The sequence below is a fragment of the Pseudorasbora parva genome, chromosome 25, assembly GCF_024679245.1.
Source record: "Pseudorasbora parva isolate DD20220531a chromosome 25, ASM2467924v1, whole genome shotgun sequence".
Classification (NCBI taxonomy): Eukaryota; Metazoa; Chordata; class Actinopteri; order Cypriniformes; family Gobionidae; genus Pseudorasbora; species Pseudorasbora parva.
In genome coordinates this window covers 4,096,673-4,121,348 of record NC_090196.1, presented here as the reverse complement: position 1 = coordinate 4,121,348, position 24,676 = coordinate 4,096,673, and the positions used below count along the sequence as shown (strand labels likewise).

The following is a 24,676-nucleotide window of genomic DNA, read 5'->3' as shown; positions in this document are numbered from 1 at the left end:
TGTCATGACAAATCCTGTCCCCTGTGAAATCGTGTCCGCTGGTAGCGGTTTTAAATGCCTAATCAAAAGTTGTTATGCCCATATGGAATGCCAATCACTCTTTCCGGGCTGGCGGAGAAAGATTTCCACGTGATTGACATGACTAATCAAATCTTCAGAATCGCCTACGGGGCGGGGCTTGACGTTATGTACTGCATGTAAGGACCCAAAGTCGCCTTTCACTGCCTGAAGAGTACATTCATTTTTTTTCCTATGGAGATATATTACTGAAAATAATTATAACATCCACAACATACTTATAAATAAAATAACTTATTTCTCCCTAAATAAATATAATAATTATTGGTTGAATTTTGAGTATGACGTAAGAAATCTTCCTCAGGCGTGCCGAGGCGGCCTGCGGGGTCCTGCCGGTGTAAATGTCATTCAGTGCAGCGGTTACTCAACTCTGAAGTGATGGAAGCTGAAGCTTAGTTGCGCTGAGAGTGTGTGTGACCGGCTGAAGACGCTCTGATGAGAGAGAGTGTGTGTGTGTGACCGGCTGAAGATGGCGGGGCTGCTCTCCGCGCGCTGCGGGGTCAGAGCTTTACTCCGCGCCGTCAACGTTCGTGGAGCGGCGAGACTCACTGCCGCTCGACCGGTGAGAGAGAGAGAGAGAGAGAGAGAGAGAGAGAGAGAGAGAGAGAGAGAGAGAGAGAGAGAGACGTGTGTTTGTGTGTATATATATATATGTGTGTGTGTGTGTGTGTGTGTGTGTGTGTGTGTGAGAGAGAGAGAGACAGACAGACGTGTGTGTGAGAGAGAGAGACGTGTGTGTGTGTGTGTGTGTGTGTGAGAGAGAGAGAGAGAGAGAGAGAGATTTAACACATCTTTATTTTTATCCTTTATCATATTTCATTCAAATATCAATCAAAAATCTACAGAGAGTTAGTTTGTTTTTGTCATGCCAATAAAGCTTCTTGAATTGAATTGAAGAGAGAGAGAGAGAGAGAGAGAGAGAGAGAGAGAGAGAGAGAGAGAGAGAGAGAGAGAGAGATCTGGCACATGGTTGATCTTTGTTATGATGTAATAACGGTGTCAAGGTGAAATGCCTGCTTGGTGCGTTTCATTCATTTATTCCTCCCTTCCTCAGTTTGTGTCTCTGAGCCGGCTGAAGCCCGTGGCATCCACAGGGAATCACTACACACTCCCGATCCTGCCGTACTCCACTGACGCTCCTAAAGGTAAGATATGAGCGTATGATCATCTTCATCATCACAGTCATCCTCACTCACAGCTCTTCATCCTCAGATGGTAAAGCCAGCGGACCGGGAGGAGGAGGAGGAGGAGGAGGAAGGAAAGGAGGGAGGAGCGACTGGAAGAGTCGATTACTGCAGGTAAACACTACACACACATGTAATATTATATAAACACAAATCTAATTCCCCTATTCGCACGGGATTAGTATTATCTAAGGACCTCTGGGATTTAGAAATTACTCCCACATCTGAGTTTTGTGTGGCACATTCGCACGGGATAAGCAAAGCCTGTGATTTTACTTGAATTTACTTACTTATCTCCCGGATATGATGTCAAGACTTGTAAATGTTTTTTTCGTTATAGATATAGCAGTATGAAGTCATAAACAGGCATCGTATCATTTTTATTATTTTATAGTAATAAACATAATTTCGTTCAGTTAGAGAACAGACGAACTGAGCACAGACCGGCGGCAAGAGTCAGATTTCCTTTATCACGAGTGAGAAGCTGACAATATACGGCGTAGTGCGGCATGATATACCGGTACTAGAAAAGTATTGCGATACCTTGCTACTACAAACGATACGATATGGAATTTATTAGTACTGGTACTTTAATGAGGACAGCGCTAACATGAGCTGTATTCTTAATTTGCGTGGACAGGCTTTTAGTGCGCGCTCAACACAAAACAGTGCAAAAGCATGCCGATGAAATGTTCAACTGGCAAGGCCTTAAAGGGTTAGTTCACCCAAAACTGAAATGTCTGTCATTAACGGCTCCCCCTAATGTCGCTCCACACCCGTAAGACCTCCGTTCATCTTCACACACAGTTTAAGATATTTTATATTTAGTCCGAGAGCGTATACAAGTGTATGCACACTATACTGTCCATGTCCAGAAAGGGAATAAAAACATCATCACAGTAGTCCATATGAGACATCAGTGGGTTAATTAGAGTCTCTTGAAGCATCCAAAATACATTTGGGTCCAAAAATAACAAACTACAAATCAGCGTATTGATTCATGATTCGGGTCACTTGTCAAACTGCTGAAATCACGTGACATTGGCGATCTGAATCATGAATCGATTCACTGATTCATAACCGTTCGAATCTTTATTTGAGGATTGAACACAAATGCGGAAGAGAAGACAATGCTGAATAAAGTCGTAGCTTTTGTTATTTTTGTAAAGTATATTTCTTTCTTCCTATACATTCAAGTTATAAAAGAAGTGTAAACAGAAGCACAAAATGTGCATACTCATAAAACAAAGTGCAACCATTGATATTATAAACATTTCAAAGTTTTTCCCACAGATTCGGAAGCAAATAGCTGTATATTGAAGTGAAGCTGTTGTCTGTCTGCTTAAGCCATTCAAATGTATTGAGTGTTGATTTGTTAACAACTGTTGAGAGCGCCATGATCTACATCAGAGGTTTTCAAACTGGGGTCCAGGGACCCCCAGGGGTCCTCCAGAAGGTTCTAAGGGGTCCCCAGAAAATTTCAGAGGAAAAAGACAAAGCAAAAGTGGATTCTTGCCGTATACATTTCAGAATTGTATATGTTTGCTTTGAGTCTTTAGTGAGTTTTTCTCATTATAGTCCCCTTTATCTTTTTTTAAAAATAGTTTTCTTAACATATTATGTACACTGCTTGCATGCATTTATTGTAAAATTTGAATACAAAAAATGTTTTAATTGAAAATGTTCTTCTTCAGGTTTATGCATCCAACATTAATAGCCCATTTAAGATGGAAAACAATATGTTGTATTTATAATGTCACTTAATATTAATCTAACAGTTTAAATATTTTTTCGTACATAAAAATAGATTGATTTTAGGAAGGGGGTCCGTCAAAAAGGTTCATCATATTAGGGGGTCCTTGGCATCATAAAGTTTGAAAACCCCTGATCTACGTGACCATGCGCGCTACTGCAAGATGAACGCATGTTGCCAACAACGATCAAATGCAATGCACCGTTTGTGTGTGTGAGAGATAGAGAGAGAGAGAGAGTGAGAGAGGCGCGAGAGCAGGGAAAGGAAATGCAGCTGAATGAATGTGTGTGTTTTAAATAATGACAACGCAATATTTGGCGGCCTGTGTTGATTCTGTGGCGCACCGCCACATATTAGTCTGTGTGTGGGAAACACTGCAATAAATAACATTGAACAGCTGATTCAAAATGTGCCCAAACTTCGGCTTTTAACGTTGGTGGTGCAGGCTTGAACAGAGTGCAGCTGCTGTCTGCCACCTTGCTGTTTTGGTAAAGCGTGTCTTTTTCAGCGCTGAACGCTCTCACTAGTGTTGCCCACCTTGCTGCCACTGGCCGGTGAGCTGAATCGATTCATAGGATTTGATGAATCAATATTGAATTGAGAAACAAATAATTGCAATGCATTGATGAATCTATATTTTTACCCAGTCCTAGTGAACATATTGACTAAATAAACTGAGGAAGTGTGTGCTGTGATCGGTTTTACTCAGGGAGACGTGCCGTGGGACGATAAGGACTTCCGCTATATCCTGATCACGATGGGCGGCGTGGCGTCCGTCCTGCTTTACCTCTACCTCCGAGATCCCGGCAGAGAGATCACCTGGAAGGAGTTTGTGCACCGCTACCTGGACCGAGGACTGGTGAGAGGGACTCTGTGTGTGTGTGTGTGTGTGTGTGTGTGTGTGTGTGTGTGTGTGTGTGTGTGTGTGTGTGTGTGTGTGTGTGTGTCTCTTCAGGGTCAGTGAACTGCTGTTGTCTGCTCTCAAACCGCTTCTCTCTGCACAGGTTGAGCGTTTAGAGGTCGTGAACAAGCAGTTTGTGCGGGTCATCCTGGTCCCCGGGGTCGACGCCTCTGAATCCGTGAGTTGTGATGATTTTCAGTACATCAGTGTGTGTGTGTGTTTGTGTTCTGCCGCTGATCTGGGCTTGTTTGCCTTCAGAGCTACGTGTGGTTCAACATTGGCAGCGTGGACACGTTTGAGAGGAACCTGGAAGCCGCTCACTATGAGCTGGGTCTGGAGCCGTCGCACAGAGCCGCGGTCGTCTACACATCTGAGAGTGACGGGTGTGTGTGTGTTGGGGATGCTCAGTTAATCGTTCAAAGACAGCAATCTCGATTAAAACACTCGTATGATATTATTCATAAATGTGGGTTATTCTGCTATGTCTCAATCACAGCGAACACTCAGATCTGATCCAGAGAGAGCTGTCGTCATTCAACCACACATGATCATTATTTCTGTCTTAAAATCATTCAGATTATCACAGAAGAACTGGGAGAAAAGTTTATAATTCAGATATAAACTACAGTAGATTCATCCAGTAATGAAGCTAATGAAGTATTTATGAGTGAGTCATTGAATCATTCGCTTAAGAGATTCGTTCAAAAACACTGATTCATCCAGTAATAAAAAAGTGAAGTCTTTATGAGTGAGTCATTGAATTATTCACTTAAGAAATTTGTTAAAAAACACTGATTCATGAATTAAAGAAACAAGTGAAGTCTAGAGTGTTAGAGCCGTAATAAATTAATAATAATAAACTCAGATAATATAGTTATTCATGGTAATATGTCTTCCTCTTTCTTCAGGTCTTTTCTGATGAGTTTTATTCCCACCCTGCTTCTAATTGGCTTCTTGCTTTTTACTCTGCGTCGTGGGCCAATGGGAGGAGGGATGGGCGGTGGAAGGGGCGGACCCTTCAGCATGAGCGAATCCACCGCCAAGATGATGAAGGACAGTATAGACATCAAGTTCAAGGATGTGGCCGGATGTGAAGAAGCCAAGGTGGAGATCATGGAGTTCGTCAATTTCCTCAAGAACCCGCAGCAGTACCAGGATTTGGGAGCAAAGATCCCGAAGGTACGACCTGACCGGAGGAAAACAGGCGTGGTTTTGGCGGAGCGAGACTATTGATCCTCCTCTGTGTTTCCCTTAGGGTGCTATGCTGACCGGTCCTCCAGGAACAGGCAAAACGCTGCTGGCTAAAGCCACCGCCGGGGAAGCCAACGTTCCCTTCATCACCGTCAACGGATCCGAGTTCCTCGAGATGTTCGTCGGCGTCGGTCCAGCCCGAGTACGTCTGAACCTTCAGCTTCAAATGATGGCAAATTCCAGTGCAGTTAAATAATTTCAGCTGTTTTTCTCCAGGTCAGAGACATGTTTGTGATGGCGAGGAAGAACGCCCCATGCATCCTTTTCATCGATGAGATTGATGCGGTGGGGAGGAAGAGGGGCGGCGGGAATTTCGGCGGGCAGAGCGAACAGGAGAACACACTCAATCAGCTGCTGGTGGAAATGGATGGTAAGCGGCCCGAAGTCAAGAATGCTCAAATATTGGATATAATTCAGAGTTTGAATTGTTCAAATTCCTTTGAGATCTTGACTTGTATTTAACCTGAGAATCCTTACTTCAGCGATTTAGCGTATGACTTTGTATCAGTAGAAACTCAGGATTATTTTCGAAGGATCGTGTCCACCCCACCCCCTCATATCCCACTGCTGAGATTTCTGGAAAAAAATCCTCTGATGATGCAAATACCATAATTTTGTGTCATCAGAGGATTTTTTGTCCAGAGGCTAAAGACTACAGCCTGTAGAAGAGCTATTTCTGCATGTTTAACCGGTCCATGGGCGATGGGATCGTGCACTCAGCGCTCGACTCGCACAGCTGCAGGCATTCATTGTAAATGAAGCGGTGCAGAGAAAAATCAGTATTTCAACTTCTCAAATTAATTCCTATGAAAGGTAAGCTTCCAAAGGCATGAACTGAAAATGCTCCAGAATGAACACGCGCTGTGAATGATGCCCGCTCTTACCTCAGCTCTCCTGATTAATGTAATCTGACTCCTGACTCTCACTCGGCTCACTCACATTATATTGAACGTTTTCAGTTTTGAATTGTAGTGTCTGTTCTCTAACTGGACTGACTTTATGAAGATGAACGCGGTGGGAAAGTGATCCAGTAGCGGTGGCTTTGGAAGTGGCCTCACAGGGCAGAAATGCAATGCATTATGGGAGTTGTTGTCTTTCATCCCAATGAGCCAAAAATACATCTTCTGTCTTTTCTCAGTCTAGAAGGCACCAAATTCAAAAATAATTTCACATTTCTCCTACATTAATGACCCAGTTTAAATACAAAGCTTAATGCTAAATTACTGAAGTAACCCTTTCAACCCAATCAACATTGTAAGTTATCTGTTTTCACAGGTTTCAATACAAGCACAAACGTTGTAGTTCTGGCCGGTACGAACAGACCGGACGTGCTTGACCCTGCCTTGATGCGGCCTGGGAGGTTTGACAGACAGATTTTCTTGGGTAAGAACTTTTCCCTTCTATATATTTTTATATACAGTGCCTCAGTATATAAAGCAGGGCTCCAGACTGTGACCAAATTGTGGCATTTTGTGACCTTTTTATTCCTGCCTGTGCAAATCAGTTTTGTTAGAGGTTGCACTGGTGCCGCCTGATAACTGATCAGAGCTGCCATTTCTGTTGCATATGAGAAACATCAGATGGCAAACGAAACGAAAGTTAAATTCATTCAGTAGCATCTAGGGCTGGACCAGAATATTTAAATATTCGATGGGTTGGTATTCGATTTGAATATAATTTTTTTTGTTTTTGAGCACACATGGCATCCCCGTCGAAACACTTCTCATTTGCGCTTGAACGTTAACACTACAAAAACTGGCGAAATACAATACTTTTTCACTTTTTTTAGGGGTGCTCCGATTGATCGGCAACCGATCTCAATCGGCTAATAATCGATTGTTGCCAGTGTTCACTTAGCACTCGCACGCTCTCCAACACTGCAAAAAATGCTCTTCTTATTTAGTATTTTTTCTTGTTTCCAGTCCAAAGATCTAAATATTCATAAATCAAGATGCATTTACTAGATAATCTTGAATCTTGAAAAATAATCTTGTTTCTGATTGAAATCTTGTTTCTTGTTTCCATCCCAATCAGAAACAAGATTATTTTTCTCACCCCATTGGCAGATAATTTTGCCTGTTTTAAGCAAAAACTCACTTAATTTTATTTTTATTTTTAAGAAAACAAGGAAAAATATCTTATGTTGTTTTACTTATCTGGTAAATGCATCTTGATTTAAGAATTGTTAGATATTTAGACTAGAAACAAGACAATATTACTAAATAAGAAGAGCATTTTTTGCAGTGAAGGGACCATGATCTCTCTCTCTCTCACTCACACACACACACACACACACACACACACACACACACACACACAGAGCCCATCTCACAAAAAGCTTGGGGGTTACAAATTGCGCTGCAATAGTCAATGCACACAAAATGTATGTACTAAATTACCGTCTTGATGAGTTTGCACGTAAACCCCGTCGTGAACGTTAACTTTTGTGTAACTGCATGTAACTGTATCCATGTATTCGCTCTTAAAGCCTCAGCAGTCGAATAAACTGCTGCTGTTTCTGAGTTTCTCTTTATCTTGTTGTTTGATGAACCTAAATGACACTCACTGCTCTTGAATGCCCAACTTTTGCAACTTTGTAAGGACTAACTTTTTTTTGTAATGACTAGCTTTTGCAACTTTTGTAAGGAATAATCTAATTTATTCAGGGAAGACCAATATTAATTTACATTTGATTCTTTATTACATTTATTAAAGTCTTTAAAAACAAAAATGCACTGCATAATCAAAGATTTTGGTGAGATAATTATATACATTTATATAATAAGAGTCACCTATAAGGGGGGAATTCCCCTATTTATTTCAGAAATAATCAATTCCCTGAATGAATGTCTGTAAAATTCCCTATAAATAATTCTAGATGATAAAAAGAAGGCTTCAAATACATCGGGATCGGTGGTCGGATCGGCAGATACTGCTTCCTGTGATTGGCTCCAAAAATCCTGATCGGAGCACCCTTACTTTTTTTTATACCATTAGCCTAATATGGCCTAGCTGTATTTAACAGGATGGACAGTTGAGGAACCCAACCTCGTTATTCTTAATAAATATATTTGCTTTATAAGTGTATAACTATATTAGTGTTTCCTGCTCTGTCTAGAGCGCTCAACAGCTGATATGAAAGAAGCACAGGCCTGAGCTTGCATTTTGGGTTAAAGGACAACTCTGGTGAGAAATGACCCTAGGGGTAATTAACAGCTGGTTAGCAAGTAAATCGTTCTCTGCGATGCGTTTTCATGAAAATCGAATCTAAAGAGTTTTATCTCTAAAAACAGATTAGCTTATAGCGCTTGTCTATGGGGCACAGAGTAGACACAGGGTGGTGAAATTAAATCGCTAGTTAATACCACTAACAAAGCTCAAAATAGCCTCACACTAACACGGCAGCATAATGAGGGTCCCTACATGCAAACCGAAGCATTGAGAACTTTGTAAGAGTACAAACAGTTTAATAAGAAGATACTTTATAAACACAGTGCATTACGCGTTTACGGACAGGCGCCATCTTGGAAATAAGATAGCTTTCCTGCAGTAATGTTTTTTGAAAGAAGTTTCTTCTGCTCATCATGCCTGCATTTATTTGATCAAAAATATAGTTTTTTTTTTTTATACTGTGCTATATTATTACAATTTAAAATATTTGGTTTTTAATGTGTTCTACTTTAAATGCTGATTTATTTCTTTGATCAGAGCTGTATTTTCAGGATGGTTCCTCCAGTCTTCAGTGATCATGATCCTTCAGAAATCATTCTCAGATGAGGATTCATTATGAGTGCTGGAGACAGTTCTGCTCACTAATATATCTGAGGAATAAAAGGCTCAAAAGAACTGCATTTATACACAATAAAACATATTTTCAAATAATCTAAATCTCCTTTACTATCAATTTTTATCAATTTAACACATCCTTGCTGAATAAAATTATTGATTTATTTCAAAAAAAGAAAGAAAAAAAATGACTGACCCCAAATTACTGACCAGTAGTGTATATTGTTGTTACAAAAGATTTCTATTGTCTCTTCTTTCTTTTTTTTCACTTTTTATTCATCAAAGTATTATAAAAAGTCTCACAGGTTATGAAAATATATTAGTCAGCAGAACTGTCTCCAGCACTCATAATGAATCCTCATCTGAGAATGATTTCTGAAGGATCATGATCACTGAAAATACAGCTCTGATCACAGAAATAAATCAGCATTTAAAGGAGAATACATTAAAAAACAATTATTTTAAATTGTAATAATATATCACAATATTACATTTTTTTCTGTATTTTTGATCAAATGAATGCAAGATTGATGAGCAGAATAAACTTCTTTTAAAAGCATGACAAATAGTAATGTATCCACACTTTTGGCCTGTATATATATATACATTTATTTTTATTTTTATCAATGTTAAGTGCTCTAATTTGTTTTTAATAAAAACTTTTTTTTACATGTTTTACTTTTAAATTTTATATTTAGATGATATGAAATCTCTTTTATAATACAAATCAAATGATCAGTACATATATTTTTGTTAGTCTGAAATGTTTTTGTACTGTAGAATGATTCTCATGAAAAACAAATAATACTTTAAATTGGGAATAATTGCACAGAAAGCAAGTAAAGAGCTGTTTTTATAATCGCTGAAGCAGTCGGTTATTTCAGTGAGAGCCTATCGGGTTGTTAAGGCTGATGTCACGCGGCTGCGCTTCCCGGTCCAAACGCCTTATCTTAAGCCGGGTGCACACTGTGCGATTTTGGCCACGATTTGGCCGTCTGGGACAAATTTAGCAAATCCTAAAAGATTCCTCTGATCCTAGGCTAAAATCTGACGTCTTTGGTCGTTAGTTTGACATGTTCACCGGCAGCCGATTAATGAGCGCTGCGATCAAATTTTACCTCGGACGAAATTCTCGCAGTGTCAGAAGATTTGCCGCACAATCCTGCGGTCTGACTTCTCCTACGACGACAGTCAAATATCTCCGTTTTTCAAGACAAACTATGACCAAAACGAGTGCTAGAGATTTCTTTGTAGCCAGCATTTCAGTCCCGCGTGTAATGCAGCTCACCGTCACTGAACGCTTCATTCATTGATGATATAAAACTCCGGGTGAGTTTTCTTGTGTGCGTCCGTTTTTAGCGCGCCTTCACTATCGTGCAGTCTGACATTAATGCCAACTGAGATCTTACAGTGTGACATGGCTTACATCGGGGATCATGTTCGTACAGTCTGACAGGGGACATTCACAAAGGATTTTGAAAAATCGCACAGTATGCAGGACCCATTATACGACAAGAAAAACTACAAACGGTGCTAATATACACACACAATGTGGTGTAATACTACAAAAAAGAACCTTTTTCTCCATACCAAAATTCCAGATGGCAAGACAGCGATTCATCTTTTATAAATCGTTAAAATATTAATGTATGTGACGCTGTTACCATAGAGAATGTTGTGTAGACTGTAAGTATTTAAAATGTTTAACTATTTTAAATGTTTGATGTTTATGATATGAAAAAATAGCGCTCGTAAACGGCGTCGAAGGCATCCTCAAGTGAAACGACTTAACAAGCGGATAGAAGAACAATGGCACATTTAATAAGAGCGGTGGGGAGTATAAAATGTCAGCCTCTTCCCTATAGCAGTATGGCTGTTTTTAAAGGTTCATTTGATCTGCATCTTAACTCAAGCTCAGTGCCTGACTGAAATGTGCACTTCCAAGAAATAAACATATAATATTATTAGTAAATGCACTTAATGCAAATCAAAGGTATATATTTTTGGAGGAAAACACAGGGAAAGCCAGCGTTTGAGATTTCATTCTACAGCTTCATTATTTTACACTTGCTGTTTAACAGTTCACATGAATTTATATCGAAACATGTCTTTGAATATCTAATAAATATTTACTTCTATGAACCTCACAAACTTTAGTGACTGTTGGATCCTTTGAGCTATTGGCATCTGCCCTCAAAAAATATTATACTGGTCGACCACTAATAAAGTTCTTGTGCGGTGGGCTTAAAGCAAATAACGAGTGTGTACTGTTTGTGTTCTGCCAATCAGGACCTCCTGATATCAAGGGCCGAGCATCCATATTCAGAGTGCACCTGCGGCCCCTCAAACTGGACCCCGTTCTGGACCGGGACGCCATTGCAAGGAAGATGGCTGCCGCCACACCTGGCTTCACTGGTGAGAGAGGGACGCTAATGTTCCCATTGAAAAGTGTACATGTGCAAGCCAAAGCAGGAAAATTACACATTGCATGATAATTATATATCTGAAATTCATGTTTGGGAGTAGGCGGATATAGCTGAAATTATATAATGAAGTAATAAGTGCTGCCATAATATTGCTGTGTTTTCTGTCCTCCAGGTGCTGATATTGCAAACGTCTGTAATGAAGCGGCTCTCATTGCCGCTCGACATCTGAATGAGTTCATCAGGGTCAAGCATTTTGAGCAGGCCATCGACAGAGTCATCGGAGGTAAACACAAAAGCTTACAAACATCCTACTGATGCTATAAATGTTCAGGGCCATATGCATGGACAATCTTAAAGCAAAGAGCGACTCCTAGTGACAAAATTCTCATAAAGGTGGGCGTTTCCTTTAAAAATTAAGTAATTCAGAAAGCATCTTAACCCTTAAAGGGTTAGTTCACCCAAAAATGAAATGTATGTCATTAATGTCTCCCCCTAATGTCGTTCCACACCCGTAAGACCTCCGTTCATCTTCACACACAGTTTAAGATATTTTATATTTACTCCGAGAGCGTATGCAAATAAAGATTCCTCATACAAAGATTCAAACGGTTATGAATCAGCGAATTGATTCATGATTCGGATCACCAATGTCACGTGATTTCAGCAGTTTGACACGCGATCCGAATCATAACCGTTTGAATCTTTATTTGAGGATTGAACACAAACGCGGAAGAGAAGACAATGCTGAATAAAGTCGTAGTTTTTGTTATTTTTGGACCCAAATGTATTTTGGATGCTTCAAGAGACTCTAATTAACCCACTGATGTCTCATATGGACTACTGTGATGATGTTTTTATTCCCTTTCTGGACATGGACAGTATAGTGTGCATACACTTGCATACGCTCTCGGACTAAATATAAAATATCTTAAACTGTGTGTGAAGATGAACGGAGGTCTTACGGGTGTGGAACGACATTAGGGAGAGGAGTTACTGACAGACATTTCATTTTTGGGTGAGCTAACCCTTTAAAAGAGGTCTTAGGGTCTAAAAGTGCTAGTTTCTTTAGCAGTGGAGAAAATGAACACAATGCAGTACATTAAGAAGACACTACACATTAGATCAGGGATCATGTTTGAGACCGATCTTATTAGAGACACGATAACATCTCCCCTACAGCACTGTTAATTTCCTATCAAATACATTAAGCACGACATTAAGAGCCTGGTAAATAAAATAAATGGTGTGTGTGTGTGGGAGGAAGGGAGGGAGAGAGGAAAACAGGAAAAATGACGGCTGTAATTTCAAAGTGAAGGTTTATGTAGACTTTATAAAGTCTCAGCCCCGCCTCCTCCCTAAGATAAGTGTTTGTGTGTTCCTCTCTCAGATCGGTTCCTCGCACCTCGCTTAACACATCTGAGATGATTTGACAGATCCCAGATTTTAATTTGGTTCTTCAAACTAATTTGTGGATTGGATTAAAATATCTGGATTAAGTTATCTAAGATTACTGCACGTTCCTGTGTTCACTGAAGAGGGTATGTTATCGATACTCGAAACCACGATCAGTTAAGCACCGATTGGCTGGCGTCAAGTTAACGTAATGACATCATAATTAAAAAATGCACCTGGCATAAAACTTGACAAATTACACAAAAAACCCCTACTAATTTCTGGACCTTTATAAGGAAACAACCACACGACCAAACCAACATAAAAGTTATAAAAGATAAATTATGTTTTTGTTTTTTGTTTTCTTACATGATTCCCATTTATTTATATTCACGATTTTATAGTATTTGTACACACTTTACATTTTTATTTCAATGTAATGAGCAATTCATTTAATTTTTAAGTCAATTTGAAGCAGATTTCTTACGTGACAGCATTTATTAAAGTTTCTTAAGGGTCAAGATCAAGTTGTCTCCATTTCCTGCACGGCACTCCATGTTTTGACCAGCTACTTTCTTGTTTTTAACCGACAATGTGTAACTGCATGTGAAAAATTAATACTACAAGCTCTACAATACTTAAGCAGTTTATTTAATCTTAAGTCTTAATGAAATACTGACATTTTCTATATCTCTCTTATACACACACAAACCATGAACTGATATACATTTCATTAAATGAGTAGGGCTCTGTGCGCTTTTTTTTTACCTTGATGTGGCATTTGGATGATTCGTGGTCTTTTATGGCTTCCAGTTTTAGGTTTTTAGTCCCAACAATGAAACTATTAGTTTTGGCATCTTCTGAAGCGTTGACGACACACCGAGCAGAACATTGTCAGTAGGGATGCACAGAAATAAAAATTCTTGGCCGAAACCGAAGCACTAAAAGAAATTATGCCAACTATTAGTACCATTGCATTTATGGCTAATGCTGTGACTGTGTAACTTTACTAAAAATCAAGGCATTGCGATTGCATAAATGAATATTAAAGTTTCAAATATTAATCAATTACAAATTATGCAAATATTTATTTAGCACATTGCAACAATCCACCGTATAAAATACAATTCAAACTAAAATGTTTAACTTGACCTCACTCGTGTGTACATTTAATAATAGCTAATGTACAGGCCTAATGGCCTGCAGAAAGGTACAGAAATTAAATAAAGTAATCAAATGTAAAATAACTGCATATTTAACTGTTTAAATGAAAGATTAATCCTTATTAAACTTACAAAAGCTATTCAAGAGCAGTGAGTGATGTCCTTTTGTTTGACATTAAACAGACAGCAGTAAAGGCTACTGCCCCTTTAAGACCTGGTGCAGGGATATGCGTCTTCTTTCTCGACTGTATAACGTTCACTTGAGGCATATTCAGACTGTGTCTGCTTGGATACTAATCAAGATGGACATGTTGACATACTTTTTGTGTGAGTTTGTCCATTTAAGCGCAAGACTTGAAAGAGAACTCAATATTTGCACGCTGTGAGACGGGTGCGCGCTTCCGGATGACAGTGACGGATCTTCTTTCAGCGCGCGCGAGTTCGTATTCGCGTCTTCTGGTACTACATCCGGGTAATGACGGCGAAAACGACTGGTCATATTCGGACATACGGCCGCACTCGCATGCACTGAACACAGTTTATAAAGAGGGGAAACGGTATGCTATTTTTATTTACCCGCCACGGTGGCCGGTAGGTGAAGCGAGTTTACCCGCCACAACTCAAAATCACCCGCATTTGGCTGGTGGCGGGTGCTAATTTCCATCCCTGGCATCAAGCCATCCCATAATATCTGTCAAATGACTCCATCTCAAATTAATGTACCGATCAGAGTAATGTTATGGCTCAAGTGACCCAATTCAGATTTTTCATGTGGCACAGATGAACAGAGGGAAAAAATGCATAAATTCTGATATCCTCAGATCGGATTCAGGCCTCACTCATATGTGGTAGTAAAGCTGATATAATTCGGATATGTGCATATGTGTCTGCCATGTAAACGGTCCGATCGGATATTCCCCAGTAAATGCTTGTATGTCACTGAAAAAGGGACGGAGGGGAATGACGGTGGACACGAACTGCGATCACATGACACTGAAGGTGCGATAGAAGACGAAAAGATTGAATAATAATTTTGTCTGCGTCCATTGCACACCGTGCCGTTTTACTTCCTTTTCTGAGTCAGATCATCTTGGGCTGTTTCGCCAGTGTATAGTGTGTAGTATTTGTATAGTATTTGAGTATAGTCACCAAATCGTAAATATCAGACACGGGTCGCTTTTAAATATGTAAGCAGGTCATCAAAAATTTGAGTATAGTCACCAAATCAGAATTGTGCATCCAGACCTGCAGGGTAAATGCGGCCTTTGTCACTTTAACAATACGGGCCCGGGGGCCAGATTCACGAAAATTTTCTTAAGAAAAAAGAAAATTCTTAAGATAAATTCTAAGAAGTTCGTTAGAATGATCCTTCCTAAGTGCAATTCTTGAAAAATTCTTATGTTCTCAAATATTTTCTTAAAGGTCCCGTTCTTCGCGTGTTTTCGAAGCTTTGATTATGTTTACAGTGTGCAATATAACGAGTTCATGTTTCGCGTGTAAAAAAACACAGTATCTTTCACACAATTTACATATCTGTACAGCGCTGTTTCCTCTGTCCTAAAACGGCCTGATGATTTCCTCCTTCTATGAAGTCCCTCCTTCAGAAACACGTAACGAGTTCTGATTGGGCCAGCGCTTCCTGTGTTGTGATTGGACAGCAGCTTAGCGCACTTTGCCCGGAAAGGTCCCGCCTCTTACCATAACGGGGCGATGAAAGCACTGAATGTGCGCTCTTCTCCACGTGGGAGAGCAGCGAGACCACGCCCCCTATTTTGCGTGTTCTTGTGGGCGGAGCTTTAGTCAACAAATGGTTCTAGTGACGTCATCACAGCAGGAAGTGCAGCGGTGTAGTCCAAACCGGCCGCTCGCTGTAGGCTTTGAAAGGGAACTTCTGTTAAATAAAATATCTCGCTTGGCATTGAACTTTGAGCTTTATAATTGTACAGGTATTATTTATGCTCTAACAGCAACATTACACACTAACTAAAGTTTGAAAGATGGAATCGGGAAGAACGGGACATTTAAGAACATCTTATTTTTTTCCTTAAGAAGAAAATTAATCGTGCTATTTGGTGTTATTTTATTGAAAGGTATTACTGAAAGTGAAGACTCGCTGAATGAAAAACACCTCAAAGCCTGTCTTTTTGCGCTTCCTGCAGATGACTGTAGATATCATAATAAGTGTGCAGTCTATCTTCGTCGTGACTGGCTTGACGGGAGTAAATCACAATGTTGTGTTTTTAATGTGCCGTGTCGGTAAAATCTGTATTTTATAAGAGCCTAGCCGTTTATCAAGAACGCTGCTGGGGTACCAAGGGTCGGCCGTTAGATCTACACAAGACCAATCATATCTCAGAGACCTCCGAGTCCGCGGCAGACGTCAGAAGAACTGCCTGAGGAAAGGCTTCTCTCGGCGGGTTAACGAGCACTGAACACCTGCTGATCGCCTGGATCTCGCAACTCCAAAAGCACCAGATCAATTTGTCAAATAGGCGCTCTCTTTATAAATAAACTACAGATTTACTCTTTAAACAGGTACATTCTCGCCTGAAAAGTCTTAAAACTACTGTTTGTGAGACAATAACAGTAGTATTTTTAAATTATGTGTAGTTTCTCGTCCGCTATTGTCTTGCCGGTTGGTGCAAGCTTTGCTGGTGTTATACTCGTCCATATGGTACTATTAGTTATAAATATTATATTTAGCTAGCTACTGTTATGTTGTAATGCATAATATTTGAAACAACCCAATAAATTGGTTAAACATCTTACATTTGGGAATTTAAGATAGGTTGGAGGTTATCCTAACTTTAAGTTATTTACGATAATTTTTAAGAACATTCTTTTCGTGAATATGAATACTTCTTACATTTTAATTTTAAGAACAATCGTAAGAAGAAAAAATGATAACATTTTTAAGAAAAGTTTTTGGGAATACAAAATATTCTTATTTTTTCTTAAATGACAACTCTGGGGAATTTTTACGTTTATCTTGATCGTTATACATTTGTGAGCACAGTCTATAGAAAAAAACCAACCAGATTGGTGCTGCAAACACGGAGTTATTACAGTTAATGCCCAGAGCCCCACTCAGCTAAACGGCAGCTTTGGGGGGGATAAACGTAAAGAGTGTCTGTGTGCCTCTCAACAGAAACAAAATGCAATTAATATGTCTGTTCAACATGAACCAGTCACTTACATGACAACGAGATGCGTTTAGCCACTTAGCCATTGTTTAAATTCACCTGTTTTTGGCGGCTAGCTGTAGTCTCGTAAGTCCCGTGGGAACGGCGTTGTAGCTGGAAAAAAGGCAAACAGTCCAGTTGGGAAGAGCGTTGTATGTAAAGCATGATTATTTTATAACTGCACATCTTTCCTCAAGCCGAGTGTGCCCAAATGGAAGGATAAATAAAGTTTACATTACCTCCACAGTGGCTGCACCCGTCTTTAACCACGGAATGGCATTTTTCTTCAACCGGTCTGGCTGTGTTGTGTCTGTGTAAGTTAGTCAAGTGTTTGCTGCAAATTTTCGCATTCTGTTGACACAATTCGGAAAGGCACAAACGCGAACCATTTCTTCTTCACTTTTCTTCTTCGTTCTTTTTAACCAGTTTTATTTAGTGAACCGAGTGAACCAGTTCACCAAATCGGACTGAATCGTTCTAAACGGTTCGCGTCTCAAATCAGCGCTGATCCCACAAGTTACTATAGTTGCTCACTTTCTGGCATGAGTGACAGTCCCTCGGAATAGAAATAAACTAATGTCTTGAATTATATGTTGTAACTCAAACCGTTCACTGAACTGAGATATGTTTTGCTGAGAGATCTGATGAACTCGCGAGCCGCTGATACTGAGCACGTGCGTGTAACTGAACATGCCGGATCAGCAGGACAGACTCGAAAACTGTTTCTTTTGGACACGTTCGATACGGAGACCGACGAGCTGATGAGCAGAGCCTCTTCATACACACGACGCTCTTCCCAACTGGACTATTTGCCTTTTTTCCAGCTACAACGCCGTTCCCACGGGACTTCAGCGCGAGATACAGCTAGCCGCCTAAAACAGGTGAATTTAAACAATGGCTAAGTGGCTAAACGCATCTTATTATCATGTAAGGGACTGGTTCATGTTGGACAGACATTTTAATTACATTTTGTGTCTGTTAAGAGGCACAAAGACACCTTTTACGTCTATGCCTCCATAACTGCTGTTTAAGCTGAGTGGGGGCTCTGAGCATTGACTTTGACAGCTCCGTGTGGCAAGCACCAATCCGGTGGGGGTTTTTTCTATAGACTGTGCTCACAAAGATATAACGATGAAGATAAACTTAAAAATTCGCCGGAGTTGTCCTTTAAGTTAGAAAATAAGAAGATCTGTAACTGAACTAACAGCAGGACTGACTGTGAGACATGCGTTTATTGGCCTCCTCTTCTTATGTAATTAGACACATTCGTGACGTCAGCGATGACCTGTGGTGTACCTCAGGGTTCAGTCCTGGGTCCTTTTCGTTTTCTCATCTACATGCTTCCTTCCATCAGATAACGTAAAGCAGGGATATGAATAATCCTTCCCTCTTCAGTGGTGTTGTAGCTGAGGCTTTGCATGAGTGATTTCATGGGTTGGCTTATTCAGCCTTAACTATCCCAAGTTTCAAATCAAATACGTTTTTAGTCATCCATATTCTGCATTCTCATCTTTCAGGGCTGGAGAAGAAGACTCAGGTATTGCAGCCCACTGAGAAGAAGACCGTAGCCTATCATGAAGCAGGGCACGCTGTAGTGGGCTGGTTTCTCCAACATGCTGACCCACTGCTCAAGGTCAGGAAGGGTAGATTTAGAGTCATTGTTTTCTGGAAGTTTATTGGATTAATTGATGTATTTGTATCCCTTTTGTGTTCCAGGTTTCCATAATCCCACGAGGTAAAGGCCTGGGCTATGCACAGTACCTCCCAAAAGAGCAGTATTTATACACGCGCGAGCAGCTGTTCGACAGGATGTGCATGATGCTGGGCGGCCGTGTGGCCGAGCTGGTGTTTTTTGGCAAGATCACGACTGGGGCTCAAGACGACCTTAAGAAGATCACACAGTCAGCGTATGCTCAGGTACAGGGATTACCCTTGCTCTGTGTGCTACAAAATTTGCACTGACTTTTTAGTATTTTTCTATTTTGCAAAAGCTTTGAACTAAAAACAATACACAGTCCAATTTACATTCAATAGACTGTTAACGCATAGATTTATCAACACAGTGGTGATCGCTCATTGATTGCTTCTGACTGGTTTCAACCTATAACTTTTTGGTTCCTAGCCAGAACACTTTACCTTTATTTGTCTGGTTTCTTACTTTTCTCATAGATAGTGCAGTTTGGCATGAGTGAGAAAGTGGGTCAGGTGTCATTTGACCTGCCCCGGCAAGGTGAGATGATTATGGAGAAGCCCTACAGCGAGGCTACAGCAGAACTCATTGACGAGGAGGTCCGAGATCTGATTGACCGGGCCTTTAAGAGAACACTGGACCTCATCACTGAGAAACGAGAGCAGGTGGAGATGGTGAGGACAGCTAGCCGCCGGATGTGATGATATCCTCCCTCGCGCTTTGATTTATAGCTTTAAATGAAGCATAACCAGTGACCTGTGGAGTGCCTCAGGGTTCGGTCCTTGGTCCCATCATTTTTACTCATCTACTTCCTTTAAGCCTTTTGCATCAATTTAAAAAAAATATGTCAAAATCATATTGGCCCTCATTTATCAAAAGTGCGTACACCAAATTTCCAGCGTACACCTTGCGTACACCCAAACCCACGGTGACTTTGAGATTTATCAATATGGACGTTGGCGTACGGCACGCTCAAATCCTCCGCCAGCTCAGGAGGTGGTGTACGCACGTTTGGAGTTAGTGCGAAAATGCGCAGAAAACAATTCCTAACACCACAAAACACACTGACAAGATATGCTATATCACCCACTGTTAAAAACCACAACAACAACATTCAGTGTTTATTTTTGTGCAACATGAACCTCAATGTTTAATTTGTGTGACTTTACCAAAGCGTTTGATTTGTAGGCATATGTATTCCTCCAGTCGCGAGCCTGTGCGCTTTACCTGACGTTTCAGGCCCGCCTGGCCCGGCAGCTGCGCACGGACTGGGACTAAAAAAATTCAGACTGACAAAATAATAAAAATGACCTTCTTCTTTTAAATAATAATAATAATAATCTTCTTCTAAATAACAAGCGTCATTAAGAATAATAATCATAATAATAAGAAGAAGAATCTTACAAATTGTCATGTAATTATTAATGTGAATGAATCTTACTCCACATCACATCATCATCACTATTGTACCCCAATACATGTGCCGTGATACGAAATTAAATGCTAATTGTTTCAAAACGTGCTGTAAAATAATGCATTGTGATGGTAATTTATCATCCAAACAGCTATTTAAACTGCTGGAGTGCGCTTCTCATCCACTCTTTTAAGAGTAGCTACTCGTAATTTGGGTCCATATTTTGTTTTTGTAGGTGTCTTTATTCCCACTCTTTAAACTCCCAAATAAAACAATTTTGGGGGTTTTTCCACTTCCCTGGTGATCGGCTCGATGGGCGCGTCTCAATCATCTCTCTAGTTCAGTAGTCAGAGCACTGATCAGGGAGTCAGCCCATTGACTTATGTCCTAATCAGTGCCCTGACTAGTGGACTAGTGAGATGATTGAGCGCGCCCGATCTCCACGTCGGAGAAGTTTCGCTTCTTTGCCGTCTTCTGTTTGTCCATGGCGTAAAATGAGGGCGTGGGGGAGGCGGAGACTTGAATATATAGGGGCGTGTTATTCTAATGACGATCTTTTTCAGCCGCCACATTTATCAAGGGCAAGTATTGCGTACACCTGGATTGCAGAGGTACGCACAGCTTCATAAATCACGCGATGAGAGGAGTGTAAGCATAATCTTACGCCAACATATACGCCAGTTTCTACGCAAGATTGATAAATGAGGGCCAATGAGAGCACAGACTTAAATTTGGTCTCATTTAAAAAAAGATTTTTTTCACAAAAAAAGATATAGGTTTAAGTTTATGAAAATTATTTTTTATTATATATTATTTTATAAGTCATGTTGAACTCTAAAATTGCTAGAAAATCAAAGCCATAAATAAAAATAAAAAAAGCTGTGTAGCAAATTTGAGGTTGATATCTCAAAAAATGAGCTTTCAGTTAGATCAGACTGATCTCATGAAATGGCGTATGTATGACACGCCAATTCGTATGCCATTTTAAGACACAAATGCGTGTTTATCAACGCCGTTTCATTCTATCCCCCTACACTGCCCCTAGCCCTAAACCTACCCATCAAACACACACACACACAGCCCCTAAACCTACTCACATCACAAGAAACATTCTGCATTTATACATTTTCAAAAAAACATAATTTAGTATGTTTATAAATCCATTTACATTGTGGACACACTCACATATTCAGACACATTTTGAACGCGTAACTCAATCCCTTCCCTAAACCTCACCATTTGTGTATTATAAAAAAACAGGATTACAGGCAGATACGACTGCAGGCATAATTTATTCAGAAAGTACAAATATCCCAAGTGTTCTGAGGCCAAACGATTGATTTGTGAAGAAAATCCCCAAAAGCGATCAGAACGTCGAGTTCATCCGCCAAAGATTAATAATACATTTCAAATATTGCCGCTGGAAGAAACGTCAGGTCAGCTTTGACAGCACTGGCTGTCGTGTGTCTCGTGACCAATTGCGTCATTCTAAACTCGTGTCCTGTGTATCATTTGAATCAGAAATATGAACGAGTGCATGTGTGTTCTGTTCACAAAGGGGCGTGATCATCATTTCAATGACTAAAACATTAAAGGGGGGGTGAAATGCTGTTTCATGCATACTGATCTTTTTACACTGTTAAAGACTTGGAATCCCATACTAAACATAGACAAAGTTTCAAAAGTTAAGGTGGACGTTTGATGGGAGTATTTCTTTGTCAAAAATACTACTTCCGGTTAGTCATAAGTTTCGGCAAGTTTTTTGAGATCATGCGTCCCCTTTGACGTTAATGGGGGCGGAATTTCCTTGTATGGGCCTTACGGACAATTCTACCGGAAGAGCGTGAGAGAGAGAGAGGGAGAGAGCGAAAGTAACAGGCTACGCCCATCAAAGCGCTGGCTCGTAGGCTGCGCTGCACAGGTAATGTGCACATAACAATGTCACCAAAAAAGTGCGTTTTTGGTTGCCAGACCAAGACAGTCCTGCACAGAATCCCCAAAACCCCGCGTTAAGGCAACAGTGGATGTAATTTGCTTTTCCGGATCAGCAACTGAGTTGCGCGAATGTTTATATCTGTTCGCTGCATTTCGGTGCCGACTGTTTCATAAACAAGGCCCAGCTCGACGCCGGATTTTCCCGATCGCCTAATGCTGAAGGATGGAGCAGTCCCAACGTTAGAAGGGTGAGTGAGACTGCTTCAAATGTCTGTGTTTTTTTTAGTCCGCTTACTGTCTACACAAACCACGCGTAAACACACAAACACACGTGCACAACTGCACTTCCCACATGTACACCTTCAAAGACAAAAATACGACGATATAATTCAAGTATAAATATGTAAATAACACAAGCCGCTAAGCATATTATATAGTTAGTGTATAACTTGTGCCACATAGAGACGTCCTGCTCTAGTCGTTTTTGCTGCTGCTCCTGTTCAACTGCAGCCTCTGGGTCTGATTCCGGATCATAGATGTATGGCTGTATCTGATTAAAAGCCATATTTTTATTTTGAATAAAGTTTTTTTCCCGCTGTTAGGGATGACGGACTCGACTCAACACACAGCGCGCTGCTGCAAACGTCATTATTTAGCTCCGCTCACACGACACGCCCCCACCCGCTCGGCTTTTTTCGGAAAGACTCGGAACAGCGCATCTTTCTTATATAATTATTAAAAAAATAAAGACTTTTCGGAGATATGCAGGATGCAATGCTACTCTATAGGTACTCAAGATTGACATGACACTGACTGAAACTGAGTGTTTCACCCCCCCTTTAAGATCAACTCTGTTCTTCACACGAAGATATCGTATGACTTCAGAAAACCTGGAATGCAACACGCGTTAATACTTTTATACTGTTTTTGGTCAGTTTTTGCAATAAATACATGTGACTGTACATTTATTTGCCTGTTACGTGTTTTGAGTTTTATTGTGTTTTACGTTATATTGTTGAGAGTGGGTAGGAGTGGAGCTAGTTGCTCCAAAATTTAAAATTAGGCTATAAATATTCATTCTGTGAGATCAGGTTGGCAGAATCGCACGGCGTAGACATACACGCGGATAGCTCAAAATGCGTACAGATAACACGCCCCCTGGCTTTAGAAAGTGCCGTGTATGTTTACGCACAGTCATGATGTCATGTTGGTCAGATTTAGTTTGGGTGCAGTGCCAGATTTCACCTTTAGATGCCAGCAAAACTCCTCTGGTGCACATTCTATAGTAATTCAAGCACACACACACACACACACAGTTATAGCTGCATAATTTATCAAATTGGCTCTATAATCCTTTATAGGCCAGACCTGAGAAAATGGCACCATCTGGTAAAAAAATTTTTTTTTAATTTTGAAGCCTTGCCAACAGAATGAAAGCCTATTAACAAAGACTGCATCATTTTAAAGTTAAATAGCCCTGATATTAAAAAATTGCAGTTTTAATGAGTTCCAATAGGGACATTTTTGTCCAAACGGTGCTCAGAGAAATGATGTCTTACTAGAGTAAAATAAATGTATTGAAGGAAATGGGGGTGGAATAGTAAAATTCCAATAAAAATACACACTTGTGCAAAAATGTATGTAGTTGGCATTAGCACAGACAAAATAATAAATAAATAAAAACTAAACTGAAAAATGTCCATGAGGATGCACAATGGTTAAATAACGCAGCGCAGCTGTATGATCTTCTTCTGTTATACTGAGGTCACTTTGCTCTACAATAAACTACTCACAGGTTTATTATATCCGTTGAAGTGCTCAGTGCCATTCTGCTGATTGTCTGGATGATTTTCATGTGTTTTTGTGGATAGGTTGGGAAGCGTTTGCTGGAAAAAGAAGTCCTAGACAAGGCTGATATGATTGAGCTGCTGGGACCCAGGCCGTTTGAGGAGAAGTCCACGTATGAGGAGTTTGTGGAGGGCACGGGCAGCTTTGAGGAAGACACAAGTCTTCCGGAAGGGTTGAAGGACTGGAATCGGGAGAGAGTAGAGAACCAGGAGGAGCCTCCGGATGCACAGGAAAAACAGGCTGCTTGACGCCAACATCGCCCCAAAATACTTTCTGCTCGCCTTACTGTGGAAACTCACTGCGACAGAACAGGGTCTTCATAAGAGATCTGTGAATTGTGTTGGTATCTGCATTTCACTTCCCATGCACGGGAATTTTATTGAATCTGAAATGCCTTAAACCATGCCGGATAAACTTTAACACCTGGCACCGCAAACAGAAAATTTATCATATTACTGATTTCTTTTATCCTTTGTTTTCTGACAGTATATCACCAATTCTTCCTCTAAATAGAAGTGGAAAGAGAAACTGTATATTTGTACAATTTTCATTTGTGTGTTGTGGAAAAAATCAATTATTTAATGAAATTAAAGGAGACTTTTCATACGTGTTTTTCCCTTGAGCTCCACTTATGTTGGTCAAGGTTTCTTGCACATCCCTTGGTTTATCTCAT

General features: G+C 40.2%; 1 protein-coding gene across 1 annotated transcript; it reads left to right on the top strand.

The window, feature by feature from the left end:
* The first annotated feature begins 383 nt into the window (after positions 1-383).
* Positions 384-24,609, top strand: afg3l1 (AFG3-like AAA ATPase 1). The gene is made up of 16 exons (XM_067435902.1): positions 384-640; positions 1,133-1,223; positions 1,291-1,376; positions 3,725-3,874; positions 4,020-4,094; positions 4,175-4,299; positions 4,825-5,095; positions 5,172-5,309; positions 5,384-5,537; positions 6,443-6,550; positions 11,243-11,368; positions 11,552-11,662; positions 18,634-18,749; positions 18,833-19,033; positions 19,286-19,480; positions 24,027-24,609. The coding sequence occupies exons 1-16, from the start codon at positions 548-550 to the stop codon at positions 24,249-24,251; spliced, it is 2,265 nt and encodes a 754-aa protein (XP_067292003.1). The 5' UTR covers positions 384-547; the 3' UTR covers positions 24,252-24,609.
* The last annotated feature ends 67 nt before the right edge of the window (positions 24,610-24,676 follow it).

Bases quoted from the DNA above. Each gene is read 5' to 3' on its own strand.
- afg3l1 (XM_067435902.1), top strand. From the start codon at position 548: ATGGCGGGGCTGCTCTCCGCGCGCTGCGGGGTCAGAGCTTTACTCCGC. The intron at 4,300-4,824 runs GTGTGTGTGTGT...CTCTTTCTTCAG, and splicing joins TACACATCTGAGAGTGACGG to GTCTTTTCTGATGAGTTTTA. The intron at 5,538-6,442 runs GTAAGCGGCCCG...CTGTTTTCACAG, and splicing joins GCTGCTGGTGGAAATGGATG to GTTTCAATACAAGCACAAAC.